The sequence below is a fragment of the Carassius gibelio genome, chromosome B21 (genome assembly GCF_023724105.1).
Source record: "Carassius gibelio isolate Cgi1373 ecotype wild population from Czech Republic chromosome B21, carGib1.2-hapl.c, whole genome shotgun sequence".
NCBI lineage: Eukaryota > Metazoa > Chordata > Actinopteri > Cypriniformes > Cyprinidae > Carassius > Carassius gibelio.
This window is the reverse complement of record NC_068416.1, coordinates 7,450,646-7,465,730: the sequence shown is the minus strand read 5'-3', so window position 1 is coordinate 7,465,730 and position 15,085 is coordinate 7,450,646. Positions and strand designations below refer to the sequence as shown.

Below are 15,085 nucleotides of genomic sequence, written 5' to 3'. Positions count from 1 at the left end.
TCCGTTGATGCTCTGTAAAAATAAACTCCATCCACTGGTCCCTTAATGCTGTTTTTTTTTTTGGTAATCTGTGCAGGGTTGTCTTGCCCTGGCAACCAAAAACACACTTCTTTTGTGACATTTCGCGACGCTCTCGCTCTGATCAGTGAAGTCTGTTGTGCTCTCAGTGCTCTGCTATACGGGAGCGCGCGCTCTTCCGGCAGAAGTGCCTCAGGACCCATATAAGGAAATTCCGCTCCATCTAACGTCACACAGAGCCATATTCGAAAAAAACTTTCCGAAACTTGTGACAAACCGGAAGGAGTATTTTGGGAACAAAAATACTCCTTCAAACGTACAACTTAATTTTTATGTTTAGCATGGGAATCCAACTCTTTAACAGTGTAAAAAACTCAGTATGCATGAAATAGCATCCCCCCCCCCCTTTAATGACTGCCCGTAGTCTCCTGGGCATGCCGTTACCCAGCTTTATGCAAACCAGAAGTTTTTTTTTTTTTTTTTTTTCAGAACTGGTCTGAATAATTTTTGGTCCTACTGTATGAAGATTTTTAGGGTATAAATTTGTCACAGTTTATTTTGTTATCCTCACTTACATAAATGAACTATAGTTCCTGCACAATCTAATTGGTAGAAAATAAAGTATTTATTGTTGGTTTCCTGTAGCTGTATCCCTTCTAGCTATAACTGTGAATATAACACTATTACTGTATTTGCATTACTCTAAGGTTTAGGGTTGTGGTTAGTGTAGACATTAATAAACCATAACTTTACAGTAGCATTTTTCATTGTCGAATTGTACTACCCACTGTTTTAGTGGGAGGTAGGAAAATCTGACAGGGTAGGACAAATTGACAGAACACCAGGCGTTATGAGTTTACTCCTGATCCCAGTCAAGTTTGAGTTCATTCTAGAGCTCACTTCAGTCCATGAGTCCACTCCTACTGCAGAGCCTCCAGAGGAGGAAGGGGTGTTCACATCAGCTCCTCTCAAAACCAGGGTGTTCATGTTCTTTTATGAACGAGGTCATGTCATCCTAGTCTCGGCCCTAAAAGCCAGTCATGATCTTTTAGCCCTCCCTATTACAGTCACAAGACTGTCTCTGAATTCACTCAGTACTCTGTTACGGTCAAGGAGGTCAGAGCATCGCTGGTTCGTCCTGCCAGCTCTACCTCTGTGTCCAGGCCCTCTGCCACTACATGGGCCTGGCCTGCCTGCCATCCCTCCAAATCCACCTCCGTTCCGCTTCCCTCATGGATTTCTTTGACTTTATTTGGAGCGTCTGGAATCCACTCTTTAACCCTCTGAAGTCGATTAACGCGTATAAGTGTTATGAGGCATTTTCGCTTGATAACCCTGAAAAGAACTTAAATTACAGTTTTGATCATACAGATAAGAGCAATACATCAATCAAATCTGTAAAGGGTCTTATTTTTTTGTAAACAGACATAATAACAACAAAACTGTGTGCATTTATAAAATAAAGATAACAAACAAGGTGTGCTGTCTGCAGCCTTTGTCTGCGGTGATCTTCATTTAGAAACGTGTCATTGAAATGAACTGTAACTCAGTGAATACTCAACGAAGAGACATGAGAGAGAAATCTATAGAAAGCCTGACATGTCTACTTTTAAACTAAACAAGCACTGCCGAAAACAAATATTCTGTGATAAGAAATCCATATGAAAACAACATGATGTCCGTTTTTCACGTCTCCCTTATTTCTAATGCGACCACAACCCCGCGCTGAACGCTCTATTCAGATTCTAATGTTTCACTGAAGCACACGGATTGAATACCCCACACAACAGAAGACAACGCAGCCAGACTGTTCAAGTTCTTTTTATTTTACTGTTTGCTTCGAGATGAGAGGAATAAGACATAATTCACCCCAAAAATATGTGATGTGGTTTTTCCTCAGAAAAAAGAATGAAGCACTTTATTCAGCAGAGATCATAAACATGAGTAAGTCTCTTTTTATTTATTTATATACTTGTACTAGTTTTCACATAACGTGTACAAATTTTAATAGTTAGACTTTTTCCAAAGACTTTTTACAAACTATAATTCCTGACTAAATGTATAAGCAAGTGAAATATTATGAAGTTTCAATATCAATATACACTACTATACACTTCTAAAGCTTGTTGTAATTAATATAAACATAACAAATGTAACTGTAACAAATGTAACAAACAGTGCTGTTCTTTTAATTTATCCCCCCTAAAAAAACCTGAAAGAAAGTCAGCTTTGATTGTTCCTAATAAACTGTTTAACTGCACTCCCAAGTGGATTTTAAATTATTTTGTGGAATAATTAAATATATTCTAAATATACTACAAACATAAAATTATATACATTTATTTTGTCCTCACATTCTTTCTTGTAACTCCTCCCTCTCAGTGGCACAGATGACTGAGAGGCTCATTATGCAGCTCATTATGCAGCTCATTATCCGGGCCTTTGTCTTCTCAGGTGTAAATCACATATTCATGATAGTTTACGCCTACTCACATATGACTTTTACAAAAAAAAAAAAGTGTCTTTTAAATCAATATATTGTTGAGTAAACAAGATGATTTTCACATAAATTAGAAAGAAAAATTCTAGGCTACAAGCTCCAGTTCTCAAAAGTCCTGGGAACCAATGTTATGTATGTGTTTTATTGCATTATTTAAGTGATTTAACATTTTTAGATTTTTCTCAAAAACACAATCATGTACATACATGCTGCTCACATATTATTATAACCCAGTTAGTGCTGATTACACTGAGATTAGCCATTTATATGTTTATAAGAAACAAATTTCAGGGCATGACAAAACTTCTTCAGACCCCAAAAATACCTTTAGTCTCCAGGGTGTTGGTCATGTCACAGCCATCTGCAGTGCCCTTGCCATTCATCAGAGGGCACTCTTCAGGACTGAAGTTTGTGTTGTTCTAGACTTCGGTTCCCTTCACCCCTTGCACTTATCTTATTGTTTCTAGTGTGTTATTTTATTCTTATTAGTTCCCATATATATACCATGTTATGTTAGCCCTTGTTTGCTTCAGTATTGTTTTCTCATACACTGTTTGTGGATTACCTTTTCCCTGTTTTCTGCTCGTTGCTTTCTTTTTGGATCTTTTTTTTTGTGGATTAATAAACTGCACGTGGATCTTATGTGTTCATAACTGTATTCTCAGGGAAGGTTTGATCAATATTAATGAGCACAGCCTTCATCACAGTATGGTTTTAAAATTAGTTAATGTTTTGGCGACTCACAGTTGTTAACCACTTGCTGATAGATGCTGTTTCGTTTCCCTGTGAAACTGAAAATGTCATAAGATGCCGAATAGCGGTTTTGTGCTCTTTTCAGCTGATTATTCAATTTTGCTTTTTATAAGTTATACAGTATATGAATGATTAAGGAAGAAAAAAGAACAACTTATGAGAAAGTTAAGTAATCCTCCTGTATATTATTGTAACTGAAATGAAAATGCAAACGAAAACGTTTCTTGTTCTCAGTGAATGTGCATTCAGTCAGTGCAGTGAAGACAAGCTCGAGTAAATATCAAAGAGCATGTACGCCCCCTCGTGTCCCACACAGAAACTTTTTTTTTTTTCCAGTAGTGAAAGTTTTACAGTTGGTGTTCTAGTTTGAACGACATTCTCTAAAAAAAGACCTCCTGAATATATTTTAGTTTAATCACAGTCATTATCACACACAATCACAAAAATGGACGTACATTCAGTTATATTCAGTCATCATGTTGAGTGAAATCATTTTGAATAATATTGCTATTATGACATAAGCCTACATTTTAAAATATGGGCAATTAAATATGTATATGTTCATAAGTATATAATTAAATTTATATTTACAGGTGCATCTCAATAAATCAGAAGGTCTCTGAAAAGTTGATTTATTTCAGTAATTCAACTCAAATTGTGAAACTCATGTATTAAATAAATCCAATGCACACAGACTTAAGTGGTTTAAGTCTTTGGTTCTTTCAATTGTGATGATTCTGGCTCACATTTAACAAAAACCCACCAGTTCACTATCTCAACATATTAGAATACTTCATAAGACAAACAAACAAACAACAACAAAAAAACATTTAGTCATGTGTTGGCCTTCTGGAAAGTCTGTTCATTTACTGTACATGTACTCAATAATTGGTAAGGGCTCCTTTTGCTTTAATTACTTCCTCAATTCAGCGTGGTATGGAGGTGATCAGTTTTTGGCACTGCTGAGGTGGTCTGGAAGCCCAGGTTTCTTTGACAGTGGCCTTCAGCTCATCTGCATTGTTTGGTCACTTGTTTCTCATCGTCCTCTTGACAATAGCCCATAGATTCTCTCTGGGGTTCAGGTCTGGTGAGTTTGCTGGCCAGTCAAGTACACCAACACCATGGTCATTTAACCAACTTTTGGTGCTTTTGGCAGTGTGGGCAGGTGCCAAATCCTGCTGGAAAATGAAATCAGCATCTTTAAAAAGCTGGTCAGCAGAAGGAAGCATGAAGTGCTTCAAAATGTCTTAGTAAACTGGTGCCGTGACTTTGGTTTCCAAAAAAAAACACAATGGACCAACACCAGCAGATGACATTGCACCCAAAATCATCACAGACTGTGAAAACACCAGACTTCAAGCAACTTGGGCTATGAGCTTCTCCACCCTTCCTCCAGACTCTAGAAACCTGGTTTCCAAATGAAATACAAAACTTGCTCTCTGTGACTTTGGACCACTGGGCACCAGTCCAGTTCTTCTTCTCCTTAGTCCAGGTAAGATGCCTCAGGAGTGGCTTAACAAAAAGGGATATGGCTACTGTATGCCTTGACCCCAGCCTCAGTCCATTCCTTGTGAAATTCACTCAAATTCTTGAATTGATTTTGCTTGACAATACTCAAAATGTCATGATTCTGCCCTCGTGTCCTTGAGGCAGGATCATGACAGACCCGTGTTTTGTGTGGCTTGGTCATTGGGCCATGTGCTTGTGTTGTCTCGTTCCCTTGCCCCGCCCCCCTTGTTATCCTAGTTTTGTCATTATTGCTTTACCTGTGTCACCTGTTTTGTTATGATTAGTCTCCCTATTTCTATCCCCTTGTGTTCACTGTCCTGTGCTGTTCATTGTTATATTGTTACACTTTGTTACCCACTGAAGAGTTGTTGTATTTCCTGTGAGTGTTTACCTGTAGTCAGAGTCTTGTGTTAAGAGTCTTTTGTTTATTGCTTGTTTCTAGTATTGTTAAACCATCTTGTCTTTGCCCTAGTCATTGCTTTCCCCCTCTCGGGTTTTGTTTTCCCCTTTTTGTCTATAATAAATCCTGTGTGTTGTGCATCCTGTCTGCGATTGAGTTCATCTCAACCCCCCACATGACACATAAGGCTGCGGTTCTCTCGGTTGGTTGTGCATCTTTTTCTTCCACACTTTTTCCTTCCACTCAACTTCCTGTTAACATGCTTTGATACAGCACTCTATGAACAGCCCGCTTCTTTGGCAATGAATGTTTGTGGCTTCCCCTCCTTGTGAAGGATGTCAATGATTGTCTTCTGGACAACTGTCAGATCAAACTTCCCCATGATTGTGTAGCCTAGTGAACAAAACTGAGAGATCATTTTGATGGCTCAGGAAACCTTTGAAGGTGTTTTGAGTTGATTAGCTGACTGGCATGTCACCATATTCTAATTGGTTAAGAAAGTGAATTGGTGTTTTTATTTTTTTTAATGTGAGCCAAAATCATCACAATTAAAATAACCAAAGACTTAAAGGGGGGGTGAAATGCTATTTTCATGCATACTGAGTTTTTTACACTGTTAAAGAGTTGGATTCCCATGCTAAACATGGACAAAGTTTAAAAAATTAAGTTGTACGTTTGAAGGAGTATTTCTGTTCCAAAAATACTCTTTCCGGTTTGTCACAAGTTTCGGAAAGTTTTTTTAGAGTATGGCTCTGTGTGACGTTAGATGGAGCGGAATTTCCTTATATGGGTGCTGAGGCACTTCTGCCTGAAGAGCGCGCTCCCGTATAGCAGAGCACTGAGAGCACAACAGACTTCACTGATCAGAGCGAGAGCGTCGCGAAATGTCACAAAAGAAGTGTGTTTTTGGTTGCAAGGGCAAGACAACCCTGCACAGATTACCAAAGAAAAAACAGCATTAAGGGACCAGTGGATGGAGTTTATTTTTACAGAGCATCAACGGAGTGTAAAGTGCAAGTGTTTGTGTTTGTTCCCTGCATTTCGAAGATGCTTGTTTTACAAACAAGGCCCAGTTTGACGACGGATTTGCGTATCGTTTATTTCTTAAGGATGATGCAATCCCAACGAAAAAGGGTCACGATCGTGTGTTGGAACCGCAGGCGGTGAGTAAAACTGCTTCAAATATCTCTGCTTCCTTGTTAGTTTAGCTCCGCCCACATGTCACGCCTTTCAGTCGGTCGTGTTTTTCCGGGAAAAATCGGTACAGACTATCTTTCTCTTATGAATATAATAAAACTAAAGACTTTTTGGAGTTATGAAGGATGCAGTACTACTCTATAGGTACTCAAGATTAACAGGATATTGAGTGAAAACGAGCATTTCACCCCCCCTTTAAACAAATTCAATGCACACAGACTGAAGTAGTTTAATTCATGAATTTTCACGATTTGAGTTGAATTACTAAAATAAATGAACTTTTCCCCAACATTTTAATTTACTGAGATACAGCTGTATATACACCTTTAAGATAAATCTGTTTAGGATTCCGCTTTACTACTGGGCACCTTTACATTTAGTGCTGCAAATGACTAATTAGCAAAATGTTTATTAATTTCCCTAAAAACACTTGGCTGATGCATCATCACTATACACTTATATCAAAGTATGTTACAATTTCGAATTAAATGCCCATTGTTCTTGTCTTATGTAAGAGAGTTCACGAGGCTCCATTGTGGTTTTGTACCTTTTAGCTCCCACCTTTCAGATATTTACAAGAGGACTAAACCACTCATTTATATTAATAATAAAGCATTACAAATATTACAAGGGCAGATGCAGGCTTTATGTTTGTTTTGCTTCCTCTTCATCTCATTTGATGTTGCTGATTCAGGTCGAAACAAAGTGATTCATCTAGATGAAAAGAATTGTAAGCTTCTCTTTGTCGCTCCCTAAATGTCCTAACATCAGACACACACAAAAAAGAAAGGAAAAATAAATAAAAATACAACAGGAACAGAGTAAGACTCTTTTCTTTGCTGACCTGCTGCTAGTTATCAAAGGAGTCTCTTGATTTGAATGATTATTAGTATTTGAAAAAAGTATATTTTTTATCATAATATACAGACAATTGACTGTAAATACAAAATGAAACTATTTTTAAAGGATGTTTGTTCTTTTTACCCCATTGTGTTTTTGTATTATTTTCCTCAGGCCTAGTAAAATAATGATCTGCACATGAAACACCATCCAAGAAACAAAAACAGGTCACAGGCTCTACTTCAGCATATTTATTTGAATAAATGATTAAGGAAGGACACATATTTATTCAGTAAACCGAATGGTTTGTTGTACCGTATGTGGATATTTGGGTTTTCTCTAGTGTGAAATCCCTACTTTTACTAACACTTCATCTGATCTGTCTTACCAGAATGTCTTTGCTGCTAGTTCTCTGCAAGTGTCGTAAGTGAAACTGGGGAGTTTGGTAGCGTGGGCTGGAAAGGTTTCGGTGACCTGTTCATCATTTTCTAGCAGTGAGCTGCAGATTTAAGAGTTACAGGGCTCAGAGATTATTATGGCTGCATTTGTGGTTTGTCTGGCATGCAAAACATGAGTTTAGAAACCAGCTCGTCACTTCCTGTGGAGGCAATGATAGCAGTCATGGACAGCCTTGAGCAGTAAATGTTTGAGAAATAATTCTGGTTTAAATTAGTTTGAATCAGGTCAGGTCTTTAAAAAAAATCCTAGTCTGTAAAAAATAAATAAATTGTTAATTGTTTCATCCTGTTCTCTTTATTGGATGTATAGTGGAAGCATAGTTTAAAGCACATGAACTTTATTTGGAAGTCAGTTTGTACTTAATTTCACCTTACATGAAATGTTACACACATTTATCTCCTTTTGACATCTGGAGAGAACTGTGGTTCAAGTTTACTTGTTGCATGTCTAGAAGAGGTGAAAAGCTGGATGTTTCACAATTTGGTTCAGTTAAATCAAAGTAAAACAGATATTATGATTTTTGCCCAACCAGAGGATGCTCAGACATTAACACTTATTTAGGTCTATTGTCAGCAAAAACAAGAAGAAGAAGAAATATAGGAGTTGCGTTTGATCACTTGATATTTGGCAAGCAGATTAATGCTGTGTTTAATAGTTGTTTCTACTTCTTCTTCTTCTTCCAGACTAGGTCTCTTACTCAATTAAAATCTATTTTTGTCAAGGAAAGATAAAAAAAAAAAGGTTATTAATGCCTTTATTTAGTCTTGTCTGGACTATTGCAAGTTTATTTTTTTATGTCAGACCATTATTTCACACTTACAGTTAGTTCAGAATGCAGCAGAGAGTCTGTTTGTGCGCTCTGAGAAGAGTCAAGAGTCAAGAGTCAAGAGTCTCTTCTATTTTGGCCTCTTGTTACATGTCTGTGGTTTTCTATATTGAATTTCCTTTTACCTACTTTCCCTAGTTGTCCTATATGTTACTCTGTTAATCTGTGTTGCATTCATTAAGTCATTAGTCCCTCAGTTGCTTTTGTTCCTATACATTTATGTAATTCATTAAAGCCCTGTTCATATGGGATTAATATTACCTGTAGCATGAAGTGAGATGAACCAACTCAAGAGTTGGAGAGTAAGTTTTGAGTTGACTAAAGCCATCCTGATCTCATGGCAATTCGTATATATTTTATGAGTTGCACAATTCGTATGAATTTCTGTGCATGACCTACACCTAACCCCGCCCCTAACCCTACCCACCAGTGGGGTCTAAACAAACCACTGAGTAGTGACTGTGTTTCTCAGCAATAGTGTGCACCCTTAATTTACAGAGAAAAGAAGGTCAGGGAAAAATCTGTAGATGATTTTTTTTTCTACTTGTTACTTTGCACTTTTTGTTACTATTTATTCAGGTTTTTTAAGGTATCTAATATTTTGATACTTAATTTCCATGATCTAAATAATGTTTTTTTTTTTTTTTACTTTTTTTTTTAGTCATTTAGAAGTGTGTAGGCCTTCTTGCATTATTTCGCTGTAACATTATGATTATACAGTATATTCAGTTGCATAAAATGGTCTTTAAAATGACAATAATATCACTTATTTGCTTGGGCAATATATCACACAACAAAAAATTGTTATCGTGACAGGTCTATGTACGAATTGGTCGTTTGAATGCGTTGCAAAACCCAATAAAGCCAAACTGGTTTAGATCAGTTTCACCAGGCCCACAAAGCGTGATATAAACATTCTCTGTCAACTCAGAGTTTGGACCAGAGTTTGTCATTATCTCTGGAGTGTGTGCACCTGACAGTGTGACACTTGCAGCAAACAAGATATGTCAACATTAAACATTTTATAAATTTAAATGCATTTCCAAAGAAACTTCAATATCCAAGTAGAATTTTATTTTTGCATAATATCACGGCAGTGCAGCATAAGCGGAAATCCCAGGGGGGTCGGGGGAGACAGGACCCCTCCATCTACGAGTTGTCCACCTAAAAATATTATTAAAAACAACTCTGTGCATTTATAATTAAATAACAATGTTTTATATTTTAATCTATTGTGTAAGTAAAACAACACAAACGGGACAATCTTTTTAGAGTCTACCGTACCTTGCCTCACAGTGCTTTGGTCCGAATGCCTTGTTTCCTCTTTTACATCACCTACACACACAAAGTCCAGTGAAAGAGAGAACAAAGCCAATAGTTGTGGAATTCCAGTAAGTAAGGCTGTCAATGCTATTTTATTCACTTAAATATCGGATGAAGTGATTTTTTTTCTTTAATACAGATCTACCAGAGCTGTTGAAAATTCATTTCTCTACCATAAGCCGTCTCCAAAGGCGTTCCAGGGAATCTGGCAGTACATCCAACCGGCCTCACAAACACAGACCACGTGTAACCATACCAGCCCAGCACCTCCACATCCAGTATCTTCACCTTCAAGATCGTCTGACACGGTTTACAATCGGTTTACATAACCAAAGAATTTCTGCACAAACTGTCAGAAACCATCCCAGGGGAGCTCATCTGCATGCTTGTCGACTGTAGTTTGTTGTTATAACCGACTCGAGTGGGCAAATGCTCACATTTGATGGCGTCTGGCACTTTGGAGAGAATCCTGAATCCTGGTTTTCACTGTACATGGCAGATGGCAGACAGCGTGTATGGTGTCGTGATGGTGAGCGGTTTGCAGAGATACCGTGACGAGATCCTGAGGCCCGTTGTTGTGCCATTCATCCACGACCATCACCTCATGTTGCAGCATGATAATGCACGGCCCCATGCAAGGATCTGTACACTATTCCTGGAAGCTGAAAACATCCCAGTTCTTTTATGGCCAGCATACTCACCGGACATGTCACCCACTGAGCATGTTTGGGATGCTCTGGATCGGTGTATACTACAGCGTGTTCAAGTTCCTCCCAATATCCAGCAACTTCACACAGACAATGAAGAGTAGACCAACATCCCACAGGCCACAATCAACAACCTGATCAACTCTATGTGAAGGAGACGTGTTGCACTGTGTGATGCAAATGGCAGTTTTACCTCACGCAGTGCAGCAAAACCCCCAATACAATATAACTACACATTTTAGAGTGGCCTTTTATTGTGGCCAGCCTAAACCTTGCTATGTGCACTGTGCTAGACAAAGACTAGTGAGACTCGTCACAGCAAGTATATTGTTGCTCACTCGATGGTCTGATTGCTTCTACTTTGTAAGTCGCTTTGGATAAAAGCGTCTGCTAAATGACCAGGCCTAAAAGTAAATGTAACTCATCAGTTCTGTACATGGCTTTGAACATGGTATTATATCCAATGCTAGTAAGAAGGTTTTTATGATCTGAAGGCCTAAAGAGAATTTTAAAAACTTCTGGCTTTATTTTGTCTAATAAGGATCATGCTGTTTGTGTTAAATTGAAATACTGTATATTGGACATTTTGTTACAGAGCACATAGATGAAGTCACTGAAAGGCAATTTTTATGGGGAAATAGATATTTATGTTTTGGTACTTGTAAGGTTGTTTAGGTTGTTAAAAGTCAAAGAGCTTTAAAACAGAGGTCTTCGACCATAATCTTGGAGACCCACGGTCTTGAAGAGTTTAGTTCCAAACTTAGTGGGTCTAAAGTATATGTTCCTCAAGCCTCCTGTCTGTTTTGTTCGGGGTAAAAACCCAGTTTTAGGCAACCAGATATTTCCTGTGCTCTGAGAATGGAAGCGAGTTTTGCTCGATTTATCTGACTCTCCTCTGCTTTTCTGCTGAGGTTAGCAGTTATGTCAACCTCAGCAACCAGGATCCAACGTCACATGCGAGCAGAGTTTCCTGTATAGGTACTGGAGTTTCTGAACAGTCATGTATCTAGTCAATTGCCCCAGCACAAGCAAACCAGCCAAACAGGTAAGAGTGCTATTCTTCTCTTGGGGTCTTAGAATTTATTCAAAAGCAATTTAACAAGTTTTAAAAATAGATCAAGGGAGAACCTGTCATCATATTGCCAATTGTTTTGACTTTGTCCTCCCTTGCCCCATTAGGACAACCAAAAATCACTGTATGTCTAGATTTTGAGGAGCAGCGGTCAGCAAGTGTACACCAATTGTTTTGGCTGTCACAATGTTGCAGGAAGGCAATTTAACCACCAATGAGTCCTGTCAGATTCATGATGGCTTTCTGTGGCCCGTCTTGCCCATTGGCTACATTCTCATCTGTTGCATTGGTCTGCTCTGTAACACCGTCACCCTCTACATATTTTTCCTTCGGCGGCATGCAGACTCTTCCATGGCTGTGTACATGCGACACCTTGCCCTGGCGGACACACTCCTGGTCATGTGTTTGCCCCTGCGAGTGTACTACCACAACAAAGAAGGTCCCTTCTACTTGTGCAAGGTGGTGGGCATCTTCTTCTACATCAACATGTATTCCAGCATCCTGTTCCTCAGCCTCATCAGTCTAGATCGCTATTTGAAAATCATCAAGCCTGTTTGGGTCTTTCGAATCCAAAAGACAAAGTGGAGCCACACGGCAAGCTACATCATCTGGGCGATCCTCATTTCTGGAATGATTCCCTTTTTTTCAAGCAACAGTCAACGAAATCCCTGTGACAAGGTCTGCTTCCACTTCCACAGCAAGGGACCCGTCGGTGGGACCATAAACCTGACAACAGTGGTTCTCTTCCTTGTTTTTTATGTAGCCTTTCTTTGTTTTTATGTGAAGATCACTAAGAAACTCAAGACTATGACCATGGGTAATGGTGACCCTAAGGCACAGAGTCGCAAAAAGAGGGTCATCATCAAGACTTTCTTAGTACCAGCCATTTTTACATTGTGTTTCTTGCCGTACCATGCAGTACGCATACCATACGTTCTGGCTCAGCTGAACGTGATCGGAGATCTTCATAGCCAACAATTGTTGCACATCTTAAATGAGAGTACTTTGCTATTGTCTGCTCTAAATAGCTGCCTAGACCCAATTATCTATTACTTCTTATCCAGTGCATACAGGAAAACAATACTGTGTGCCATTCAGGGCAAGTTTAAAAACATGTATGCTTTAAACAGAAGGAGGATCAGCATAAACCGCTCACTCACTGAAATTTAGCATTAAAGGATGACTTTTTCAATTGTGACTTGTCTAGATGAATCACTTTTTTTATTCAACAAATTGAAAATATTTAGTTTTAAATTATGTTTACTATTGGTCACAGCTTGGGTTCACATGACTTAATATAATATTTAGATTCAGATTCAGATGGCTTTATTAGTCCCCAATGAGGCAATTCAGTTCTACAGCCAATAAATGTAAAAAATGTAAAAAATGTTTATACCTTATTTGTATAAACATGTAAGGCATATGTGTGTGTGTATGACGGTTCTAAAATTGCTTTTCTGTAAATAATGAATATGTAGCTGCAATTTCTCTAAAGCAGTGGTTCTCAAATTATTTTTCTTTGATGTAAATTTTTTGGCGGTGCCCAAAAACTATATATATATATATATCATATCATCAGTGTAAAATTGTTCATATATATTTATATTTATCTGTGTTTATTTGTGTGCACACTCACAAACAAACACACACACACACACACACACACGCACGCACACACACACACACACAGTTTGCACTTAGCATTGTATTTTCTTATTTCATTTTCCTTTGGTGTCTGTGACCCAGATCTGACATGGAGCCAACCAGTTGAGATCCACTGAGCTACAGTGCTCTGAGTGTACATTTGTGGATAGACTTTTTACATTTTCTTCATGGCTTTATTTAACTGAGAGAATGACCTATATTTATGATAGTTATAATATGTGAAAAAAATACTGTAAATGTTATGGATTTCCCCTATTGCAATAGATCGCATGTGGTTGACATGGGGGCTGTTGTGCTATGAGTGTAACCCATGTTTGTGGTGGTAGATTTTGTAAGTGTAACGTGGGAAAATACTAAATGTTGTTCAAAAAAAAAAAATAATAATAATAATTATTATATATCCACAATATATATATATATATACACACACATTTGCACTTTTTATTATTTAATTATTTAAACAATTTCTACTTTTTATTTTATTATTATTTTTTATTTGGTTGAAGGTTTGATTTGATTTTGTTGACTAGTAACTGAAAGCTGAATGAGATGCATTAGTAACCTAAAAAATACAAATAATATAATAATGAGTATATATTTTTTTTCTGTTATAAAATGCATTACTGTTTGCATACCTTACTTCTGTTCTTTATAAACAGTGTATGTACATACTTATACATGCCTGCAATTTGGCTAAAGCCATTACTGTAACAATTCATGGTAATATAATGCAAAAGAATTATTTAAATAAAGATTGCATTGTTTGTTGCAAAAACTGCAGTTCTCAGCTGATTTCTTAGATAGGTTTAGGGAGCTTGACATGATGCTCAAAGCTGCTGTGTGGGTTTGATGTTGTCGTTTGATTCTGATTAACAGATTGGAGAGAGCATCGATGAACTGACTTTTTTTCTGCAGATTGTGGGTGACTTGCAGGATCCTGTTGGTGACTTGAGTTTCAAGTTTAGATAATTTTCCACTTGCACACCATTTTGCATTTAATACATCCTTATGTATACGTGCGCACTCACACACACACACACACACACACACACACACACACACACACACACACACACACACACTTTGTGTATTCCTTTTGTATTTCAGAAGGTTTAGTGCAACATGGAGTGTGGGTGAGTAGATGATGAATGGAATTTCAGTTTAACAAAAAAAAAAAAATGTTCTTAGATTGACAAGACAGTGTTTCGTTTCATCCAGATTTAGTTAATTGAAGTGAAAGGTCACCACTACATCTGCTCTCATGACCTAGTTGCATAGACCTTGCACCATAATCAGGTTTTATGATGTGTACTGGATATTCATAAAAAAATAAAAATAAAAATAAAAATATGCCCATAGCACTTACATCAATTGTAATGAAATGCTTAGAAAGATTGGTCAGAAACTTCATTACATTTGTGATTGGTCAGAAACATCCCTGGATTAATGTTAGCTTCCCCTGTGTGTTCCCCAACTGTGTCCCATGTTGTGAAGCTCATTATTCATTGTTATAATTGGTGCATTACCACTACCATTCTACACTACCATTTCCTACCCATCATTGACTGATGACCTGAGGTCGTAGTGCAGCAACGACACAAAAAACTTTTTTTTTTTCACATTGTTTCATCTGAACAATGCACTAAGATGTTTGCTTTGTAGTTTAATTCTCTCTCACTGGCTCTATACAATCTGCATTTAGCATGACATTTTCAATGCCGTCTGTGACCCAGAACGGATTGTACATTTGTGGGCAGACTTTTTAGATTTCCTTCATGACTTTATTTAACTGAAAATGACCTGTATTTGTGAAACA

At 37.7% G+C, this 15,085-nt stretch overlaps 1 protein-coding gene across 1 annotated transcript; it reads left to right on the top strand.

The window, feature by feature from the left end:
• The first annotated feature begins 9,281 nt into the window (after nucleotides 1-9,281).
• On the top strand, nucleotides 9,282-14,033 carry gpr34l (G protein-coupled receptor 34 like). Its single transcript, XM_052587786.1, has 2 exons — nucleotides 9,282-11,577; nucleotides 11,712-14,033. Exon 2 carries the CDS (start codon nucleotides 11,791-11,793, stop codon nucleotides 12,772-12,774), a length of 984 nt encoding a protein of 327 aa, XP_052443746.1. The 5' UTR covers nucleotides 9,282-11,577; nucleotides 11,712-11,790; the 3' UTR covers nucleotides 12,775-14,033.
• Nucleotides 14,034-15,085: the final 1,052 nt, after the last annotated feature.